General features: G+C 38.7%; 1 protein-coding gene across 3 annotated transcripts in view; it reads left to right on the top strand.

The window, feature by feature from the left end:
* Positions 1–22,942, top strand: part of THSD4 (thrombospondin type 1 domain containing 4) — a 243,018-nt gene extending 220,076 nt beyond the window's left edge. For all 3 annotated transcript variants that reach the window (XM_039557612.1, XM_039557613.1, XM_010390820.4), the window contains 7 exons: positions 1,413–1,542; positions 3,236–3,440; positions 3,720–3,893; positions 12,874–13,047; positions 15,111–15,290; positions 17,172–17,316; positions 18,149–22,942. In XM_039557612.1, the coding sequence (XP_039413546.1) occupies positions 1,413–1,542; positions 3,236–3,440; positions 3,720–3,893; positions 12,874–13,047; positions 15,111–15,290; positions 17,172–17,316; positions 18,149–18,291 (1,151 nt within the window). In that variant the 3' untranslated portion in view covers positions 18,292–22,942. The remainder of the gene's footprint in view (positions 1–1,412; positions 1,543–3,235; positions 3,441–3,719; positions 3,894–12,873; positions 13,048–15,110; positions 15,291–17,171; positions 17,317–18,148) is intronic.
* Positions 22,943–23,406: the final 464 nt, after the last annotated feature.

Here is a 23,406-nt window from a genome sequence, read left to right as displayed (position 1 = left end):
ACAGCTACAGATAGAGCTAAAAAATCCAGCAATAGTGATAGCAATCAAAATTGCTTCTCAGTTAAAAAAAAAAAGAGAGAACTTTTTTCCTTGGTAGTACTAGAGCTAAAATACAACCAGTAAAATTCAGACTTCTTGAAGTCAGCCCTTTTGTAAAGAAAAATATTTTAGTTGGCATTTAAGCACACTGTGCTTTTAATAGAAGTCTTATAGGCAGGATCCATAATTGTGTTTGATTATTGGCTAGCAGCAATCAGTGAATATCAACTGAATTTCCATATTCAAGGTGAATTTTAGTATGCAAATCAGGTAATTTATGGTGCAGTTGCAGGAACACATCAGGGTAAATGTATCCCTCCTTTCCATCATAGAAATCTTGGTTGTGTATCCCATGGCTTTTACAGACATTGGCACATAGTTCTCGTCCTCGTCCTTTCTGCGGAGATCTGGTCACTCTTGGCAGTGGTATTAATGAAATCTGAGTCAAAATGAAGATGGCAAAACTGTAGGACTTAAGAAAAAAAATTAAAAGGGTATCTTTCAGGCTCCTATACAGCTTAAATTTACTCCATGAAATTTAGCAACAGAACTGCCAAAAATAACTTTCTCTTTTCCCATTATATGAAAAATGTGTGCATGTTCTGATTAAGTTAAATTCAAAAGAAACTGGATCTTGAGAGCAGGATCCTGAGACTATTGAGACTGTATGAACATTTCTTGTGATCTTGGTGTGAGACGCCTGTGACTCTCTGATGCCCCTAAGGCATTTCAAGCCAAACTAGGTTATATAGGCTGACAAAGAAGGGGGTGGAAAAATCAGGAAAAAAATCTATACTATTTAAGGCTTTGTTTTCATTTTGCATCATTCAGTGTAGGACACTTTCTACTTTTTTCTTCTCTCTGTGTTTTCTGTTTTCTTCTACTTTATTTCTTCATGCAGAAATAGAGATGATGCTTTTTAATTATTTTTTTATGATCCACCTAAGTTAAATAACCTTAGGAAGTTCTAAGTTGCAAGAAGAAAACAAGAAAAGTTATTTTCGTGCTACCTAAGGAAAAGGAAAGCTAAATTAACAGTTCTGATGTAAACCTGTGAGATTTCAAAGCACGTTAGTAAAACTTTGGCTTAGAAAAAGACTATTACATTTTTTTACAAAGTGAAAATGCTTCCCATGAGAACTGCCACCAACTCTTGTCCTGAATTTCCACTTAAGATGACTGAGCAAATAGATCTTCTGATATTCAGTGTGGAAACTGCTACCGCATCCTGTCAGCTCTTACATTTGGAAATTTTGGATAAAACCTTTGTCTGTGTTTCCTGTTGTCAGATCATGCTTTTCCTTTCTGCATCAGTGTTGGATGCTGCTGTTATTGTTGTGCGAGCCTTTACCTAATTGTCTATTTAATTTCAGGATCACAGTACCCGGTTTTCCACTGCGTCAACAGAATCACTCACGAGGAGGTACCTGAGGGTTACTGTGACAGCAGCACCAAGCCCATTCCAGAAGAGGAGGCCTGCAACCTCTTCCCATGCCCAGCTTTGTAAGATACTTTAAGTCAAGTGAAATAAGCCAATATCATTAAGATTTTGCATGTGGAAGAGGCTATTCTAAGTAGGAAAGTAGTTTGAACTTCTGAGTACAGTGCACTTGTGTCATAAATTGTAGTGGATTTTTTTTTCCATAGTTGTTGGTGGCCTTCTTCCCCTTCACAGGGAGCAGTAGCTTTCAGAGTAGATAAAAGGGAACCTGGCAACAAGTAGGTGTAGCAGTTTCTCAAAATGGGTGTGATTGTTCAGGCAGACACACTCTGTGTGGTCTCTGTGGGTACATTTTTCTCAACTGAGAGGCTTCTGCATATGCCTGTCTAAAGAAGAGGCTCTGTAGGTCCTGTCACTCCACATGAGATCAGTGTGCTATAGTGGCCATATTGTCATTATTTAAAGATGAGACAGTGCTCACAACAGCCCCCTTGTACATTCACCTCTCTTCCCTGAATTGAGTAGTTCTTCGGCTCCAAGACTGGTTCTGAGGTGGTGGTCCTTGTTTCCAGCACACTGATACAACCAGCTCAGGTGTGGTTTCCTTCTGAAATCACTCTTGCTATTGGGAGACTGCAAATTGCAATTGGCCGAGCAACTTGTTTTAAATATTCAAAAATTTAAAAATAAATAAAAATTAAAAAAACAACCAAAAGGACTTTTCATCCAGGGTGTATACCAAGAAGAGAAAAGGGTTAAACCCAGTTGCCATTACAGCAACTTTGTTTTAGGTCAATTTTCTGTCTCTCTTGGGGTTATACTCTCCAGTTCTCTTCTGAGCAGCAAGTGGTCACTCCTTATCCCATGGAAGTTTCTAGTGGTGTAAGTGCCCTTACGGGCTCAGAGATATCTGATGAGCAATTTCCTAGTGCATATTAGATACTCAGGAACTTCTGAAATCATTTTCCTGGAGATGTCTTCTCTCACCAGAAGCATTTTCCTCACCTTTTTCATTCTAATAATTCATATTCATTCAGGATAGTATCAAGAGTACAAACAAAGAAATGTAAATATTTAAGTGCAGAGATTGCGCTTGCTATCCACAAGAGTTCTGAAATAAAATGTGTAAACAGTTCAGATACTTCCTTTAGGTGTGTGTCTGTCTTCATGCTTGTAAAGAAAAAATTGAAAATCAGGTATTTATACAAAGGTGCCTAAATCGATACAGTGAAATTTTGGAATGAGAAGAATATATCTAGAGATTTTTTCAATCTCTAAAATTAATTACATTTGTTCATTGCTTATTGTCTGCTATTTCAGTTTTACTGATGAATGAATGCCTGGATGGGTTTCGTGATTTTTGTGTTACTGGCCTTTTTTAGAGCCTTTGCTGCAGACAACTTTTATGTAGCACATCTTAAACTTTTGGGAAGTGTCAGTAGAGCAGTAATATATATTACAGATAGATCCTTCCAAAAACCAAGCAGCTATTACAGGCTTGAGTAACGTTTGTAATACGTCTTGAGACCATGGACTGTGTAATCTGTATCCATGCTCATTATTACCAACCTCTGCAGGAAGGCTGTGTACACAAGTGTGCGATGGTGCTTCCTAAGGGATTGTTGCACACACAGAGACCAAAGTGTGATTTTATAGGATTCTGGACCAGCATCAGAATCATGTCATTCCAGTTTTGTTAAGATCGGTGGTCGAAATTCTTTGTGGAACAAAGATAACCTTTTTTTTCCACTTCAGCTGGGATATAGGGGAGTGGTCTGAGTGCAGCAAAACCTGTGGGCTCGGAATGCAGCACCGCCAGATCCTGTGCCGGCAGATCTACGCCAACCGCACACTGACAGTGCAGCAGTACCGCTGCCAGCACCTGGAGAAACCTGACACAACCAGCACCTGCCAGCTCAAGATCTGCAGCGAGTGGCAGATCAGGACAGAGTGGACCTCAGTGAGTAGGATCCATTCATTTGGGGCAGAATACCTCAGAAAGAACATGAATTTTCTTCCAGGTATCACCATTCAAATATCAATTTGGTTTTGCTTAAAACAAGTGGAATATTAAAAGCCTTGGAAATAAGCAAATCTTAGTTCAGTAAATTCCTGCTTGACTATGACAATCAGTTTCCTACCCAGAAAGATGTCTTAGCGGGAGTGAATGAGCTGTATGGTCCCAGCTCCCTGGAAAACCACTGCACAGAGTCCTGATGCAACCTCCCTTTTGTTACAGTGTTCAGTGCCTTGTGGAGTGGGGCAGAGGACTCGAGATGTGAAGTGTGTCAGCAACCTTGGGGACATTGTTGATGATGAGGAATGTAACATGAAGCTGCGGCCAAATGATATCGAGAACTGCGACATGGGCCCCTGTGCCAAGAGCTGGTTCCTCACAGAATGGAGTGACAGGGTAAGGCTTCCCAGTATCTTTATCCTGCCAAACCTTCTAAAACAAGAGCATCAGAATGAAAAAATATTAATCTGTACAGCCATAAAAGGAGTAATCCTATTTTCCATGTTTATTCTTGGTCTTTTAAACATGCAAAAGCAAACAAAAAAATAATGATCCCAAGGGCTTCTTGAGTTTGTGTTTAGATACAAGAATGCATAGAAAGGGCAAGCATGTGGGTATATGGCCAAACATCCAGACTTAGAATTGGCTCTGAATCTGAACTTTCCAAAATATTGAGTGTGCTGAGATTTATTATTCTTCTTTGCTTAGTTCTGAGTCTCACGATTCAGACTCTTAAAAATTTTCCCACTGTTTTTTTAAGGGATACAGATTTGAGGCCTGATGTCTGGGTTTAAGTTCAAGCCATAAACGAATTATCTTATAGGTGTGAAAAGAGGGGAACAACCTCATAAACTCAGGCAGGCTTGATTCAGGCTCTTGTATTTTGTGAATGTGGATGTTGGGGTTAATTTTCTTCCAGTGAGTCAGATTCTCTGCATGAAAGCAATAAAACCAGTCATAATTTAAGTTATTTCATGATTGGGCTCAGAGTTGTTGTTCAGTGTGATATTTATATGTTTTCATTAAGAGGCTTACAAACATGGGCTAAGAAAAGCCTGGTGTTTTGGTCCCTCTTGTGGGTGTTTGCGTATCAGTTTAATCTATAGACAAGTTCAGCCTTCAGTCTGTAAAATCCCAGTTACATCTCCCTTTGCTTTGACAAGCAATGTAATCTGTCAGTGAAGCTGTAAGATTACATTCATAACTTCATGATTTCATTGTTTAGATCACTTTGTGGTAGTGCCTCTGAAAGCCAGGAGTGTCAGGCTCACAGGTTGTGCTTTCGTTTGGACACTCAGAAGATTTTCCCCACATGGTTTAGATGCAGAGATGGAGCAGGAACTTCACAAGTAGGGCAGGGACCTGCTATGTCACAGAACACAGTAAAAGGCAGATCTTGCTATAAGGTCTGCAAAATTTTCAGCCCCTAGACAACTCAAATAGGTTTTTTAAAGAAAGCAAAAATACAGACTGCTAAATCTGTGGTGGTGTGACTTTTTTTTCCTTTTTTCCTGTGTGTGCTCTTGCATACTGTGGACAGAACAATACCAGGAGAAGCAGAAGTATTAGTGCAAAGGGCAAAGATTTTGCTCTAGGGAAATGGCAGTGCTTTTTTTATTTCTGCTTTTTTTTTTTTTTTTTTTTTTTTTTTTTTTTTTTTTTTTTTTTGCTTATAGATCTGTTCTTACAATGCTGTTAAATCCATTCTACCCTCAAAGACATCATTTGGCCCAACTGCTATCACCCAGTGCAGTTCCACCACATAAAGCACAGACATCGCAGTGAAAACTCTAGCACCATTCTCTTCATTACTCTACACTGATATTTTGTCCTCTGCAGAATTAAAAGCAGCTTTTGAGCTGAAGGTTATAACTGTAGAATGTTATTATGCTTACTTAAACGTGTTAAATGAGACGTAGAAGTGAAGCAGGTAGTGTGGAAAATGTTGGAGTTTTTTTCTTACCACAAACTTTTTAGGGCCGGAGAGTAAAGAATGGATTTTGTTACCTTCTCAGTTTATATAAGTGTACAGATTAATTTCTTCCAAATGCTTGCTACTGTAGTTGGCATTATTCACCATCACTTCTGCCAGGAGTGGGTTTGGAGTTTGATTCACAAAGAGGATGTAAGAAACAGCTTATTTCAAGAAAAAAGTAGATTTGAGGTGGAATATGCAAGATCTCCTAAGATTTACACATACCTCATAACTCGGATGTTCTGACACTAAGTGGCAGTGATTACAGTGGCAGGCAGTGAAATACAGGAGCAGTGAACAGCTTTGCGAAGTCCTTTGGCCATTAGCTTTCATCTTGAACCTTGGAAGGGCTGTGTCTTAGGAGCAGAAGTCTCTCTTTGTAGAGGAGTGTGTTTCTATTAAAAAACAAGAGAAGAATTCTGTCATGGGCTAGAAAATGGGCATTCTCAGGTGTATGGGCTTTGCATGTGTCATTTCCCCAAACAATTCCTTAAAAAGTACTTTAAGCTAAGCCACACTTCAGCAATAAGCATAGATCAACGATGAGCAGCCACAAATGGTTCAGATAAGCAGCCAAAAGTTCAAATGCTTTAAAAAACCTTGTTCAAACCTCTTGAGTCTGCAAAACTGTGGTGGAAATCTCACAAGAACAGACCTTCTTTGTGAGATTTATTACATGCCTACTTCAAGTCCCAGCTGGAAATACCACAGAACAGTCTTTCCCATTGTATTTTGACATTTCAGCCGTGCCTAGAAATAAGAGGTAAAAGAACTTATCATAACTTCTGGAACTTTGAAATGGTTGAGTTCAAACTTAGTTACAGCTGTAAGAGAAGGCCTTCTCTGAACCCACTTTGCAAACAGTGTACATGTGTACAGTTGCACATGCAGCAAGTAGAGATTTCCAGGAGCCTGTCAGATACTGGTTAGGCACGTACTTCCTCTTTCAGCAAGGGATAGATCAGCCTTCCCTGTCTGGATTGATGGGATGCATGGTCCATTACAATATAGCCTTGGTTAACTAGTGTAACACCAAGAAAAAAGCAGAGCAACATAAAAATTACAGTTGTCTTTGCTGGCAACAGATGTTCAATTTCAGGATTTGATAACTGTAGTACATATTTGTGCAAAATTTGACAAGGGTATTCTTTAACACTGTTTTAAGAAAAGAACATGGTGTAATTTAGGAATGTTGAAAAGATCTTGTGTTTTCTTATTTTACTGAAACCTTGCAAAGTTTTAATTGATGCGAAAATCATGCTAGTTACCTATATTATCATTAACAGTTTCTGTGGTTCTGAATTATATATTTACATTTCCCTAAATGTAACTTAAGCAATATAGCATAAAAAAAGCACTTTAAAAGCTGCAGAGCACACACAAATTTGTGTGTAGGAGTTGTGTTTCTGTCCCAGGGTGGGCCGTATGTTGCTTTAGCCTGTAACTTGGTTACCTTCTTGCTGTGTTCCCCAGTCTTGTTTTCCCACGACGTATTTATGTATTTTATGGGCCACCTGTTTGGCCCCATGGCATTGACCTCCTTGGTGTTGGTTTCTGCACACACTGAATTTTTATATATGTAATTAAAAACCCTTTCGTGTTCCTAAGACAATACAGCTCTTGATTTGTGATATTTTGATAAACAGGTTTCAGAGTCCATTGTGTGTGTGTGTTACACAAATACTTTTCCTGCAAAGCTCAAGAGGTGTGTGGCCACCATGTGCACACTGGAAAGGAAGGAGGGAAAGCAATTCATTCTTGGGAAACAAACACTTCTTTTCTGAAAAGTATATACTCTTATTCCTTGTATGGGAAGTAGGTCTAAACACCATATACTGATATCCTGCAGGCTCAGTCTTGAGAGAAGCAGAAATTTTTACCCATTTCAATGGAAAAGATTACAGGTTAAAAGTCTGTAGTAGCAAAGTGAGACTGGTCTTACTTTGTCTGTGCCTGTCTCTGCATTTATTGCTCTATCTTGAGCATAAATGAGAGAATTAACTTAAGTTTCATGGCTTTGACTTCTCCATGATCTTTAACCTCTTTTGCCTATAGAGAGTCTGGACAAACTTTTGTGATATTTTTATGTGCATTTGTAGAAAGATTGCTTCCTGTCTCATAATTCTCTAAAGATGTCATACTGCATTAAAACAGCAGAGTTCCACCAAACAGCATCCATTAATCAGTAGAGTAAATCTGGTGAACCTTACTGAACTTAGCAACAAAATGGGATTGATGGGAGCAGATGAGATTCTTGCAAACATTTCACATGACTGATTCTTTGACAGCTCTAATTGCTGGAAAGTTTACTTCTCCTATGGGTCAGGAGCGGGAAACTGCATTGTCCTGATTTACAGCAATGGGAGACTCACCAATGTTTCCTTCCAGCTAACTGGAGCATTCCCCTCCTGCATTTTTGTTTATTCCTCATTGCCATCTCCTCTGTTCATTTGTTTCTCATTTTATGTTTAGAGCCTACTTAGAAGAGAAGCCAAAATACAAACAATTCTTAGATGTTAATGAGATTCTGTGGCCAAAATAAAATCTTGGGAAGAAAGAAAAAAATGCTGCACGTCAGGGAACATAATCAAAACAAACCAAACACTGCTCTGGATTTCACTCTTCATTAAAAGGAGTAACAGCAATGCTTCTGTAATAATCTTCTGCAAGTGAACTGTAGTAAAAGGAGAACTTCATAAAAATCAATGTTTTATTCCTCTCAATTCTAAACATTGCCTAAAAGCTTCAAGTGGGTTTTTTAACCAAATGTGGAACCACCAATGAATATTGTGGCTTACATTTGTCTTTCACTGCTTGTTATCTAAATCTGAATACTTCATTTAAAATCTCCTGAATCTTGGGGGAAAAAAGAAAAATCACCATTAAGCTTGTGCAAGAGTTCATTATTTTTTATTACCACTGTTTATTTGTTTTAGTATAAAATGAAAACAAGATAAAATACCCCTTTTCATTGATTTCATGTGGGATTCATATGGAAATAGAAGGTTTGCATTCTTTATGTGTAAATATGTAACTCACTTCATAATTTGCAATGGAATATACAGCCAGGAGGGTTTTTATAGAAGGGTGGCCAAGGTCTACAGAGATTTGTGTTTCCTTCTGTAGACCTGGCCTTGCTTTGCCCCTAAAGCCTGCCTGGCTTTACCTGTGGCCCGGTGTTGCAGGGAGGATGGCATGCAGGGGCAAAACAGGGGCCACATTATCAGGCAAGATGCCAGTGATGAGGCAGGTGCATGGTCAAGCTGGGAAGTCCATTCAGTGACAGAACCCAGGGTCGGACCCAGCCCAGTGATCCTGGGGCAGGCCTGTGGGAATGAGGCAGGCCCAGGGTCCGGCTGGGGAGTGAGTCCCGGAGGGGGGATCATGGAAGTGCAGGCTGTGGCTGGGAAAAGGCACCTCTCCGAGCAAGCCCAGACAAGGACTGGTGGAGCAGGGCCAAGGTTAAAGGGAGATCTGGGCCATGAGCAAGGCGTGGCTGGGGCCCAGGTGAGGCTACAATGTGCTGGTGCATTCAGGCCCTGAGCAGTGCTGGCAGCTCTCCAGAGGGGTTATGGTGTGAGCCAGAGCAGTGAAGAAGTCTCTTCCCTGCTGGTAATTACTTCAGAGGGCATTGGTATTGTTAGCTTGGAAGGATGCCATGGAACTGCTGGACTGACCCAGCACCTGCTGTATGCATAGGTGCACTCTAAAGGGAAACAATTTAGATCTAGGTATCAGAAAATGTTTTGACAATGCAAAAGGATATTTTTTCCTACACTCTCTTTTAATTTTTTTTTTACTTTTTTAAGAAAAGGCAGCTCTCAGTGGGTTTATGTCCTTTGAAAATCTGCCCCAGTCTTGGAACTGTGGCAGAAGTGGTCTTCTGAAATACAATTTTGAGCGTATTATTGGAAAAACAAAGGTTACATTATCTGTCTAAAATCCCTTCTGAAATGGATTTTCTCAGAGTAGGTCAAATAATGCTAAGGAGTTTTACAGATATATTTGAAACATAGATCTTCATTTTTATTTTTTGCAGTAGTGTAACATCAGCAGGATGACTGATAAAAATCTATACTATCTTGTGAGGAATAAATAAGGTGATGAAGGTTAAAAGTATGGTAAACAGAAGTCCTGCACAAATGGGGGTATTTTACAATTGTTTGTTACTTAAAAATTTAATTGAGGTTAGCAGTGATGCTGAGGCCTGGGTGAAAGGACTCTGGAAGCCCAGGAGACTCCTGTTGCCACTTTCCTGTGGGCTGTTGCCCCATTTGAGGGTAATGAGTAGGGCTGGCACATTAGTGAAGGGGAACTGGCACTGCTAAAAGGGATTTTTTTTGCTCTACCTTTGCCTTGTAGCTGTGACAAAATTCAGGCTTCCACTTACAGTTTTCCAAGTTTGCAGGAACTTGTCTTATTTTCCTGGACTGCTGCTCAGTTGTTTTCTGACACCTATCAGAGCCCTGAATGAGGGGTTTTATTTTTGGTTTTTAATGGGTATGGAAAGCTTCTGAAATTGAACTCATGAGGGAAGGACCTCAGGAAGAGGAAAAATGGCAGACTCCTTAAAACACAGACAGAGGTTTCTGAGGAATTTCTGCCAATTAAAACAAGACTGTGAAACAAAATATCTTTAATAATAGGACCAGAATAAAGCTGCAGCTTGTGAAAGTTCCTCATGTTTCACAGTGTTAGGTTATGGCAGTTACTGTGTATTAATGCAACAAATCAATGGCACCAAATTGAAAGTAATGGGTGTGTCAATTGTAAAAACCAAGGGGAGAGGATTCATTATGCAGCTCTCTGCATAATGGATGCCTTGGACTTTAGAAATCCATGGTCTTCACATAGAAGATTTTTGCTGAAAAGGAGATAAAAACATGAAAAAACAAATACATAATGTGAAACATTCAGGTTTAAGTTTGCTTTGTAAATCCTTAGAGGGTAGTTAATCTGTAGTAAAATCTTGCAGCAGAGAGTGGAACAACCCTATACCTTCCCATTTGGTATTTCCTCTGTTATTTGATACGCAAGCCTAGTTCATAACATAATCATTTAAAAGGTAAGACTAGGGAGATTTTCTGGATGACTTTACAGACTAAATTTGTTCCCAGCTCTAGTTTGCAAAGCAGAAAAGCAAACTAGATTGTCGAATGAAAATTAGTTAGCAATAAGAAAAGTATTTGCAGAGCACATGCATCGTTCTCTCTGCGTAATGTAATTGAACATACTTGCTGAGGATGGAATGGGAACAGCCACAGAATTGATTTCAGCACGGTTAGGTTTGAGTGGGAGCCACGGTGTGGGGCTCAGCTCACCTGGGAGTGGCCTGTCTGAAATGGATGAGCACAATTTACATCATTCTTGTATTTTCAAGATTTTGCTGCTTTACTTTGAAAAGGCCTCCTTAGCCATGAAATCGGTTTGCTGAGCAGGTAAATCTATTTTACATACCTGCATGAAGGTGGAAAATTTTGTAGTGCACCACCAACAAAAAAGGCTCATTAGGTTACTTCTAGGCATAATTTAAGAGAAGCTTAATTATTTGATCTTGCAGATGGAGGAAGAAACCTGAATTTCTAGTTTTTCAAAAATTGTACTTTGTTAGAAAAATTGCTTCTGAAGAGTTGAATCACTTCTTTAGTTTTCTAGGCATTCCATTTCAGTAAATCTTTGCTATTCTATTTGAACATCTTGTGAAAGGAATCAACTTGCTGATAGGAAAAGTGGTTTTCTATTCTGTATCTGTGAAATAAATGTAACATGACTACATGTTTCACACAAGTAACCAGTGTTCCTCTGCACAAGTGAATAAAGAGCAGTTTGCAACCAACAGGATTTTCAGTCACTGGTCTCTTGAGAGAAGATGAGTGACTCTATTGGTTGGTCTTGTTAATAATGGTGTTGTCGTGGCATCTGCAGTTTTGCAGCTGACTACGGGCAGTGAACCCTGACACTGTTACCAATGGCAGCTAAATCAAGTTAATGGTCGACTTTGTGTCTCATTACCAGTTTTTTGACTCATTCTTACTCAATATAATTTTAAAAATGTTCCAATGCAGAGTTATATTTATTCACAAGGAATGTAGTTCTCATTGTGGAAGTAATACACAGTTTCTCCTAATTACATTTTATGTTAAAAATAAAATCTGAAATTGTAATCAAATGCTTCTTTTTCTCCCATATATTACATATTTATATGTGGGTTTCTTTGCATGGGTAATATAATTGCTTTGTTTAACTTCTGTTATATACATATCTTTCAAAGATATGCACAAAGGTTTTTCTTTTATGTTAATGGTCTAGACATGAAATGCCAAATGCATTTTAACAGAAAACAAAAGGGAAGATTAAGAAATAATTAAGCAACAAAGGAACAGTCAAACACAAGAATTTCTTATTTCCTTGGCATGTTTCTGTTTTTTAAATGTCAGTAGCTTGGTGCTGCTTAGGACAGTGAAATATCAATGAGACTTTCCTCCTGCAGTAGATGAAAGAGCAAACTCTAAGGGCATAAATGGAATTTATCCTGTGATTTGTGGTTGACATCCATACTGTCTCTGAATATGTGACATAATCTGCATATCACTGTTTAGGAAGAGCTTTCAGAATTTAGCAGTGTAACTTTGAGAATGGTGAACATTAGTTACTGGAAAGTCTTATCATTAAAAGGCAACATTGAATGGACATAGGCTTCCATGGCCACCTCTTCTAAAACTAATTAAAAACTTATCATTGAAACAGGCTGGGCAGTAAATAACTGGTGGTAGCTACAGTTGTTTACTGAGAATTTACTTGAATCTTTTGAAACCAGCTGTCAAAAAAATTTGTAGTAGTTTTCTACTTTACTGTGCTGTCAGACTGTCAAGTTGTTATATGGAAAAGTTCCAGGGTGTACTGTGCAGTCACTTTACTCCTGGTGCCACAGCCCTCTGAGTCTTCCTAACCTTGTCCTTTCAGCCAGTGTGAGATCCACTTGGCTGACAGCTTGCATGGTTGAAGGAGAAACTCGGTGAACAAGTCAAAGGCTGAAATAGGACTGCTGCCTTTTATGGAAATTATCCATTCTCAGAGCTTTTAATTAGGGTGAAAAAAGATGAATAAAATTAAAACTGAAAGAATTTATGGATAGAAGGAAGGAAGGAAAAGTAACAAAGCTTACAAAAACTGTAAAATGAGATTTCTTTCTTAGCTAATTCTTTCATTTTTGACTGTAAAGACAGGTACTACTAGTAGTGTTTTCAGAAGTATGATACTGTAAGACAATTTGCTACAGCTGAATTACAAGTAAAAATAATGGACTTTGTATAAATGATTGACTTCCATGACTGTTGCTTGTCATTTCGTTGTGCAGTCTGGGGAGCACACAGGTGACCGTGTCGTGTCTCTTGCTCGCAGTGCTCTGCAGAGTGCGGGGACGGGATCCGCACGCGCTCCGTGGTTTGCATGACCAACCACGTCAGCAGTTTGCCTCTGGAAGGCTGTGGCAACAACAGACCCTCGGAAACAACTCCCTGTAATAACGGGCCCTGCACTGGGAAAGTGGAGTGGTTTGCGGGGGGCTGGACACAGGTAAGCCAAGTTCTGTATCTAACATATCTGCTGCTTTTCTACTGGTATTTTACTTTTAAACTTGTGGTTTTATGCAATGAATATGTGTGCCGTAAGGTATTTCTTCATCTCTCTAGAGTATCTGGGCATTTTTTTCCTGTATTTTACTGAGTTGATGTTCAGTACTTTTCAGCATCTGCTGGGTTTTTTTACTTTGATTAAAAAAAAGATTTTGTTCTTCTCCTCCTCTCTATCTTCATATTTTATTTTTCATCTACTGACCCTACGTATTTATGAAATGAATGATGACAGAATGCTGCTTAGCATGTTCAGGTGACAGGTTTGCAACTTCTAAAGTAGAGCCTTTGTGATCATGCTTAAATGCAGGAAGATACATACCTATGCATTTATATGAATATGGAATTTCCAACAGGTAAGGCAAAAAACAGTGGCTACATCAGAAAGTTAGCTTTGGTATTGTTGTGCTGAAAGTCATTACAATAGGCAAAAGGACAAATTTTGGTTAGTGGCCTCTATACTGATGCTCTTTCCTCGAAGCAGATTCTTCTCTTTATCCACATCTAGTAGTCCTTCATGTTCCAGATAAACATTTCTGCTGTCAGGCACAAAGGCATTTCAGAAGCTGTTGGCTCATGCCCCAGGCATTTATGTCCCTTTGTGTAGGCTCTGGCATAGCCTGGAGAGCCTTTGGGGCTGCTGGTGCCAGCACTTGTGGAGCTGTGCTGTTAAGTCGCTGCACTGCAGATCCCACGGTCCTTCCAGGAGATAAGGAGCTGGAAATTAAACTGGTACAGCTAAGGGGGAGATTACAGGGCTACAACTATGCTAATGCTTTAAAGTGTAAGTGATAATTATTGTGTATAAGAATATGTGTAAGAATAATAAAAAAATTCAAATTTAAAAAATCTTTTTCTGCAGTTCTAATAACAGATGAAATCCAGGCCTTGTTACTCAGACTTCTCCAGATGGTGAACAGGAACTCTCTACTCATTTTTGCTGCCCTGGAGAGGTGTTCAGTCAGAGCATCCTGACTGTTCTTTGAATTCCCCTTCTTTCTTTGCATGGAATTGAATTGTTTGATGCACACAAGGGTACAAAGTCTTTACTGACCCGAAAGCAATGTCTGACAACATCAATTCTACCAGACAAGTTCTGGCTTTTAATAGCAAAATGAGACCAGTCAGTAGGGCAGAGCAGGGGCTAAGGTGGGGTGTTCTGATACTGCCTGTAGGAGGAACCATTAAAAGACAGCAGTAACTGAGAGGTTCTATGTTAAAGAATGTGCAGTTACTGTACTTCCTGTAGAATTTATTTGGGTGCATTTATCTTAAGGTTCTTCAATCAGCTCAAGAGTTTTGTGGGAATCTGGTAAAGGGATTGTAAACTCTACCGAAAATACCAACAAAATCCCCAGTGTTAGAAACATTTGATTGGTGTAGGCTGGAAAAAGCCTTCTTAAAATCATAGTCCTTTATGCAACATAGAAACAAATATGTTCCTGTAATCATCTTCTAAAAACCTTTCTACAAGTGCCAGAAACAGTATTGTGTGTGTACTTAACCTTTATATGGGCAGTAGGAATCCAAGCGAGTCAAATTCACTTTTCAGATCTGGAACCAACAGTACATCACATAGATACTTGCAAACATGAAAATAACACCCTGGCAGATCAAGGCATTTTCTAAAACCAGCACAGAATGTAAGGCTTTGTAAAGCTGCAAAACTGTGCTCTGACCTTATAACCCTCCAAAGTTCAGTGCAGCACATATTATGATCCTGCTTCAGCAAGAAGCAGTAACACTATTTATGGAGAAAGGGAGTTACACTTCTCCTCTGATTAGAAAAATAAATACCAGTTCCTTTTTGTAGCTACAGGTAAAACTACACTTTAAGATTTTTCCAGAAATACACTTAGAGTCATATGTCTTCTTCATAAAGATAATTAGATATATGTTTTGAGTCTGTGGTACCATGTGATGAGGAGAAACATATTACTTTGTAAACAAGTTGAAAGACATGAGGAGAATAACAGATTTCCCCACTTTTTTTGGTCTCTGATGCAGTGCTCTACTGAATGTGGTAGTGGAACTCAACAGAGAGAAGTAATTTGTGTTAGGAAAACTGAAGGTAATTTTGATGTTTTGAACCCCTATGAATGTTCACATTTGGAAAAACCTCCCAGCCAGCAATCCTGCTACCTCAAGCCATGTGGATCTAAGTGGTTTCATACAGAATGGAGCACAGTAAGTCTATCGTGTTTTCCTGTATTTGTACTTTGTTTGATACATCTTTTTCTGTTTATATTGAAAGAGAACACCATTTGGATACAACCATCAATCCTTAAATTGATTTAATTTTGCACAGGAATGATAATAAAAAGAAAGCATACTCTTTACCCAGTGGAGCTTAGAAAATTTAGGAAGTATCTTGACCAGAAAGAGACACTGCACAGTTGTCGTTTTATCGCTGATCTCTTCTTCATAGAATCTTCCTGTTTTGTAAAGTTGATTTGGCCCTTACAATGACACAATGTGGTGCACTTAGAAGTTCCTTTCAGATCTCTAGTTTCATTAAAATTAAGGAGCATTTAATAAAGAATGAGGGATGTATTCATTTTTTAGAGTCAGTTTTATCGTAATATTTTACTGTAGACTCTTCACTGTAAGACTTAGAACTTCTCTGAGAGAAAATGTATTGTACAACTTCTTGCATCTTCAGTTTCCCCTGGAAGTGGACCAGCTACATTCATCACAAAATGCTTTGGTTTCATCTTACCTTTCTATAATTTCCTATATCTGACATAGTTTATTGGGCTTTTTTACCAAAAAAAAAAACAAAACAAAACAACCAAAAACAAACAAAAACCCAACATTTTTGTCCTAAACGAAAATCAGAAAGTCCATTGTCATCTCAGAATGAGATGACATCGTATCGAATGCAGTAACTCGGACCCTTTGTCGAGCCTTAAGTCAGATTCCCAGTGGCAGCTCTGCAATGCGGATGCAGCTCAGAATGGTTTGTGTGAGGTGTGATGTGCTTAAGATCTCTGCAAACCTGAAGTTCTTATGGCTGGATGTGGAATAATTACAGTATTCTATACAGGCATGTAACAGGAGTAACTCTATAAAAACCATGTTCTGTTACTGCTGCACGTGGCTGCCCTTTCAAATGCAGGTACGGGTTGTAATTAAAGATGAAAAAGCAGTTAAAAATATAATATTGAGAATACTTTGGTTAGTTTTTTGCAATATATGATTTTATGATCATGATAAGTTGTTTATGCAATGTTAAGAAAAGAAGTAATTATGCCAAAAATGTCAGAAAGAAAACATTCTTACTAGTTTTGGGCTATTAAGGTTTTAATTGTAAATGTTTTTGAGCATTACATCAAACTGGACAGTGAGCCAAATCTCAGAGACCTCAATCAGGCAAAATCCTTGGTCAGTGGGTGTTTGCTTCAGTATGGGCAGAAATGTGTAATAATTTGCTTTAAAAATACCATAACAAGCAAGTACAAAAGTCTCTGGCTTCATCACAGACCCTGAAGGAGCACAGAAATATTTCCTTTAGAAATTCAAAGAAACTTCTAACGCTTAGTAAAATCATTGTGCTGCAAGATGTGAAAAATAATTGAGTGCTAGAAAAAATAAGGCAATTAAAATTACTCCTGCTTTTATATAAATGGCAGAAGGAACAGTGGAGGGCAGGGCAGTCAAGTAGTAAAGTTCAGTGAAGTAAGTTCTTAAAGCAGGAAATGTGAACACTGTGGAAAGAGTAGATTTGGGAGATATGTCTAAATGAGAGAGAACAACCAGACTAATTGAAGAAGCAAGATGCTAAGTAATAAATTCAGAAAGGGAGCTATCCTAGCTTACTTTCAGTTGCACAGCACCCACTACATTTATTTATCCAGTTGTTGCTCCTAAAGTCAAAAATGTTTGGGAATCTTTAACAAAGTTTTACCTGTGTATTAAGAGCTTCATAGGTAGAAAATAAAAACCAGTAGGGTGAAGTTGATAAAAGGCTGCAGTGATAGCTGGGTCTGGCTTCAAGGTTCCCTTTTTTTTCTTTCTGTAATTACACATCTCCTATGGTCTTCATGAACTTCAGCTTAATTGTTTCAGTGTTCCAAATCCTGTGAAGGAGGATTTCGGGTTCGGGAGGTGCGATGTCTGTCAGATGACATGGCAGCCAGTACTCAGTGTGATCCACAGCTCAAACCTGAAGAGAAGGAACCCTGTAATACACAAGATTGTGTCCCTGAAATAGGTGAGGCAGAGGAAACTTCTGTTTTAACTATGGAACTCCATCTAGTGGAGAAGTTATTTTATAGTCTTGCAGAGGCTTTAATAGCATATTTTTTTAATCGAGTTCAGAGTTTCATTTTTACACAAAATACAGCTGTTTTCTGTGCTTTAAAAGTAGGTTTCCAATAAAAATGTTTTCCTTGTAATGAGTAAGAAACTGGCTTACTCTTGAAGTTGCTGAGAATGTGAGAGATCTGCTTCTGTGAAAATGGTACATACAGGGTGTTTTTCTGCAGCCTCCTTGCATTCTCCAGCATTTCTCTTGGAAGAGTATTTAAAACAAAAAAAAAGGATCATTATATACTGTATTTGGTAACAGGTTCTATAAGAACCAAGAACATTAAATTAAGATACTAAGTGCAATTAAGCAATTTGCTTTTGTATGTAGTAAATACACAGATACACTTAATTTGCATTGGAATTAGTTATTCATCTCATACAGATTTGATTTTTATAGTAATGAGAATGGCTAGGAAGAGAAAGATGCAAGAATTTAGAAACAGCTTTAACTCTGAATGTTGTCCAACAATTTTCAGTTGAGAATTATTCAACATACTTTAATATAACATAAAAACCCTGGGGAAATGGGGATAGGTACATTTCTTCCATGCTTTATGTATCTTTATATGAAATCTTAAATTGTCTGTCTTATTTGTGTAGATAACCTGTTTTGACCTGACAATGAGTGTTTAAATACAGGTCCAAGGGATTTTACATAGTAAAAGGAAGGGAATTGTTTATTTGTTGCTCTTGTACATTTTTTTAGTTTCTTCTCTCTTCCTTTCTCTCCGCAGATGAGAACTGCAAGGATAAATACTACAACTGTAATGTGGTGGTCCAGGCCCGGCTCTGTGTGTACACCTATTACAAAACAGCCTGTTGTGCATCCTGTACCCGTGTGGCAAACAGACAGTCGGGGTTCCTGGGGCGTAGATAACAAATACTGCTCTGCTCAGAGCAGCAATGGCACTCTTCACATGGAGCTTGAACAGTGCTACTGCTTTGACTGCAGCAATTGTAGCTTCTTAGAGATGGGGTTTATATTGCTGAGTGCATCAAGAGTATGGTTAAATCTCACACCCTTTCAGTTACAGTAATTGTGCAGTTATCTCTTTTAAGATGTTTGTTGTAAAATCATGACCTTTTTTAAGCATTCATTTTTAATGATACTGTGATTTGCATCTGCTCATCAGATAATTATTTAAGGAACATACTGGTCTTAAAATTGTGAAATTAATGAAAACTAAAATCAATTGCAGGCAATTACTGGAGATAACTGACCAGTATGGTTGCAGCTGCTCCATTATTTTCTGAGTGCTTACTTTTACTTGGTATTTTGGACTGCCTTAAGTTAGATGACTAAATCAATGAAACATGTGCATGAGAAAAATGACTTCCCAAAGAACCAGACCCTTGAAAACTATTTATCATCAGTTTCTTAGCACTCTTAACGTATATTTTTAACTACTTCAGTCCATTCATAATAAATCAGTCACTGTTAAGCTCTCTCAGTTGTACTTTTAGCTAACGTCCTGTCCTTAGGCAGCAAATATATATTGACTGCCAGAAGGTGCCTTTATATTTAATTCATAAACTCGTGAAGATACACTTTTATAATTTTGTATGGATTTTAAAATACAGTACCTACCAGAGTGACACTAGTATCTAGCCCTTTAAGTCTTTAACAACTGCAGCTGTCAGTGAGACAGGTTAACCAGAAAGGTGAAGAGCCTTTGCTGGTATAAAAAGTGATTGTTTCCATTGGTGAGGCCTCTTTTCTGTAGGGACTTATTTCAGAACTGGGATCTTGCCTAATTCTTGTCTCTGCACTATTGTTTAACAACTACCAAACCAAAGTACTTTGTCCAGACCTAGTCTGGATAAGTCACCAGTTTCTGAAACAACCACCAAAGAATAGAGGCCTGTGTGCCTTATAGCAGTCTGTTACTCTTGGTATCAGGCAGCAGTATGAGTGTAGTAGCTGAGTATCTGTAAAAAGGGGATCTTAGCTATTGACATTCTTCAGGTTTTGATCAGTTATTAGAACATACTTGTCTTTTTTTACTCAATGTTTCATTGCACAGATCTATTCATACCGCTCCTTTTCTATTACTCAAGAATGGCTGCAGACTTAGAGCTGAATTTAAGTGGTGATTTTTCATTTCTGCAATGTACTCAGCCTTGAGACTTGCTAAAATCAAATAGTATACTATGCAGTGCAGATGAGATTTTGCATTATCTGCATGTTCTCTAGCCTTTACTTGAGAGGTCTTTCAAATGTGTAAATAAGGCTGAGGGGAAAAAAATAAACACCTCTGCTTATTCAGCTGTTTATTACAGCATATTGCTTGTAAATGCCCATCTATGCATCTGTTCCTAAGGTGCCGAGTTGTAAAACAGCTGTAATAATCTATGTTCAGTCACTCTCAGAGATGTGGTTTAGGTATCCTGCTACTGATGCAGAGCCAGGTTTGAGCCTCATTGTGTATCCTTTTCTTCTTGCTACTTTGATGGAGATGATGTGGCAAGGGAATGGAGTGCTGTGAGGCGAAGGTTGCTGGGTGTGGTACCAGTCACATCAGTTTGTGTGCTGAGAGCCACAGGAAGGTGGAATTCCTGTACTCTAAAAGTTGCATTGAGATAAACTTTTGACTGTTTTGATTCGGTCACTCTTGGAAAATACATTTTTGGACATGATGAACTACTACTGTTTGGCTACATGAAATGAAGAAGTGTTTCCCCTAAAATTTGAAGGTCTTCTTTGTGACTCTAAATTGTCATATGTCAGCCAATAATGTCATTGGCTGTTTCTGTACACCTTGACTCGGGCCTTTTCACTGTAAATAATAGATATAAAGTTGTTAGAAAATCTAATTAGGAAACTTCTAATTCAAGTTCATTAATCTTTCACAGTCCTCCTGTTCCCTTGTATTACAAAGATTTATTCATGAAGATAACTTACAGTTTTGTTATCATATTATATTCCTTAGATTCTTGACCAAAGAATGATATGGATAAAGTGCAGTGTAAACAGCTCTGGAATCCAGTACTTCTGAATACAGATTTTCATCTGTGTATCTCATTGCAGCAAATCTTGACATACATTATATAATTTTTGCTGTTGTCTCTTTCGTCCCAAGGAAGTGTTTCCTGTCAGCTTGAGGGAAATACCTGTTCCATAAAAAGGCTTCCTGAAAACCCCAAGGCAAATGAGATGCAGAGAGAATCAGGTTTGCAGTCATAGAACAAATTCTTCTTACACACACTTTGGCTGTGAGACCATCAGTGACTCAGCACACAGACAGATCCTCCTATTTTATAAAATCTGTTATTTTGCTCTGGAATATATGGCCATTAGCTTATTTTACAAAGATGATCATCTTGTAGGTTCTGTTAAGCTGCCACTGAAGTAAACAGTGTGACAGCTATCAAATAGTATATATATACACGTAACAGTATAACTCTGTATTACAGCTAATGTATACATCTTTGTGAATTGAATGTAGTGAGCTATGGTTATACAAATTGTACTTTGTAAGTAAAGAGACATTTTTCAGATGTACCAGATTAAAAAATACAGTTTTACCTAATTAAACATCTAAAGGTAAGGAAAGTGCCAGAATGCTGCTGAACTTAATCATTTATCATCTCTTCTCATGTGCCAGCATTATTAAAATAGTTGTTCCTGCAAAATAAAGAGCCCTTTTCATCAGCACTTTGATACACTAATATTGTCTGCACAAAGTAAGTGCTGTGCTAAGATTTCACCATCTCACAAAGCATAGTTTTGAAATTGGGCCTATAGCGTTTGTTCTAATGGAGCAGTGCCCCAGCTTAGTATGATGCCTGCAGAGGATCTGACTTTACTTTCTGGAAGCCAAAGGTGGCCTTAATGAATGTAGTAGACTTAGAGCAGATACAACACCAGTATAAGTAAGAAATTGTGCATACTATCAATTGCAAATATCAATTATGCAGACTTCTGATTTTTAATGTTTTCTTTTTCTGACATTGTAACATCAGTCAAAATCATGCAGGATAGTGGAAAAAAATGCTTCCTTGCCTTGAAGGTGCTTTACACAATCCAGGAAGACCAGAGTAAGTTAGATACTTTATTGAAAGAGTCCAGCTGCTTACGGGGTAAAATCTGCATAAAAGTTTCATGTCTTACAGACATGTGGCTGGCCAAATCAGCTTCATCCAGAGCAGGCTCTGTGTCTCAAAGCACTTTCCTTTTGGAATGGAGGATTCCTGGTGCAGTTGTTTATCAACTTACCAAGGGCCTGTCAGAGTTTGCTACCTCCTGTGCAATGTCACCTTCAAGCATATGTAGGTAGAATTCCTTGTGTGCCCCAAATGCATGCCAAGTTTGAGAGACCGAATTCATGGAATCCTCCCTTCCTCTCACAGAGGATGATGTGGAAGCATGAGGGTTGCTCCTGTCATGAAGGAGTGACCCTGTGAATGTGTCTGACTTAGCCAGCAATGAGACAGAGTTAGTGTTTGCTTCGGTGTCTCTGACCTTCAGCCCCAGGGCTCTGAAGAGGGAAGGGCTTGTTGGGAGGCAGGGCAGTGCTGGGGAGTGCCGTGCAAACTTGGGTGTGCTGCAAGCCTGCCAGCCTTGAATCCACCCCTACTGGATGGCCACGGGCTCAGTGCAGGACCACCTCAGAATCCCTGTACAGGGAACTGGTGTCTTCCTCATTACTCACATAAACATCTCTTTTTTTCCCCAATACTTCAGCAAATGGAGAACTTTCTGTATGAATAAAGCAATGTCTAACATTAATGTTATTGCTTAGATCCCAGTTTTGTGGCAATATGGTGCAGTTTTATACCAGTCATATAGTCTATAATCCTAGAAAGTGCCAGTGGTCACCACTGAGGGAGGAGGGAGGGAGGTGCTCAAACAGCCTATGGCTCATATAGGGGAGGTTATGTCTTGCTGAAGAAAACGCTTCGCTCCTCTCTTTGTGGTGTGCACCACTGCAAGAAGTAAAATGTGCGTTTTAGGGCTTTGCTTTTCCCCATCCTCATCCTGACCTATCCCTTTTACACCCACACCAAGGCTTCTCCTCTCCTTCTTACCTTGTTTTCATCCCTTTATCCTTTGGATGACAATATTAAATTTTGCCAGAATTACTGAAAATCCTGAACTGGCCTTTGGTTTATAAGAATCTGTGTTAGAAATAAGCCCAACTGTTAAGAGAAGAGTGTTTCTGCCAGCCCCTGGATTTTTGTGTCTGTGCATATCCATGTTGGCTAGTTTTAAATGCACAGTAGCAAAGGACACAGTGAATTAATTCCTGTGATTGCACAGCTGTTGAAGTCTGTAGTGGCCCTTTATTCTCACATGTAACATCTATTGAAGAAAAAGAGTTATGGTCCTCACAAAGGACAAGCTGTGTGTTTACCTGGTTTTCTTGAGACTTAGTGTCTCTTAAGAGCTGTTCTTTGTATTGGACAGATAATTTGTGTGCATGCCTGTAACTGGAACACAAAACATGAAATATTGAACATGAAGGTAAACTTTATTTCTGAACTTACAGAATGTTTGTGGGAGATGAAATTAGGCATTGTTTAGAAAACAGAGTAAAATAATTATTTCTACATCAGAAATGAAAAATCATCCACTAAACATTTTCAAAATATTTTAAAGCAAACTTATAATCATTATAATACTTCAGTGTGGGCAAAATTCAGACCTGGTGAAAGGGAGAAAATTCCATTTAAGAGAATTCATAGCAGACCTGAATTTGGCTCTGTGCTTCTCAGCTTTTAATAACCAGAAGTTCAGAAGAGTAAGTTCCCAATTTTATATATCCCTATGTAGTGTAATTGGATACAGATAAGTACCATCATACCTGGAGAGGAGGGGAGCTTAATTCTGATGAATCATTGACCTTTCAGCAACAGTCATTGCTGCTTATCCTGACCTGTTTTTCCATGCTGTTTGGGTCTCCTGAGACCAGTGGCCTTGGCAGGGGTTGGGTACATACGAGCTTGTGAAGTCCCATCATAGTCACTCACGATCTACAGAGAGGATCAGGAA

Source organism: Corvus cornix, chromosome 10 (genome assembly GCF_000738735.6).
Source record: "Corvus cornix cornix isolate S_Up_H32 chromosome 10, ASM73873v5, whole genome shotgun sequence".
NCBI classification, from domain to species: Eukaryota; Metazoa; Chordata; class Aves; order Passeriformes; family Corvidae; genus Corvus; species Corvus cornix.
The sequence above is the reverse complement of the archived record's forward strand: the minus strand, read 5'-3'. Positions and strand labels throughout refer to the sequence as shown.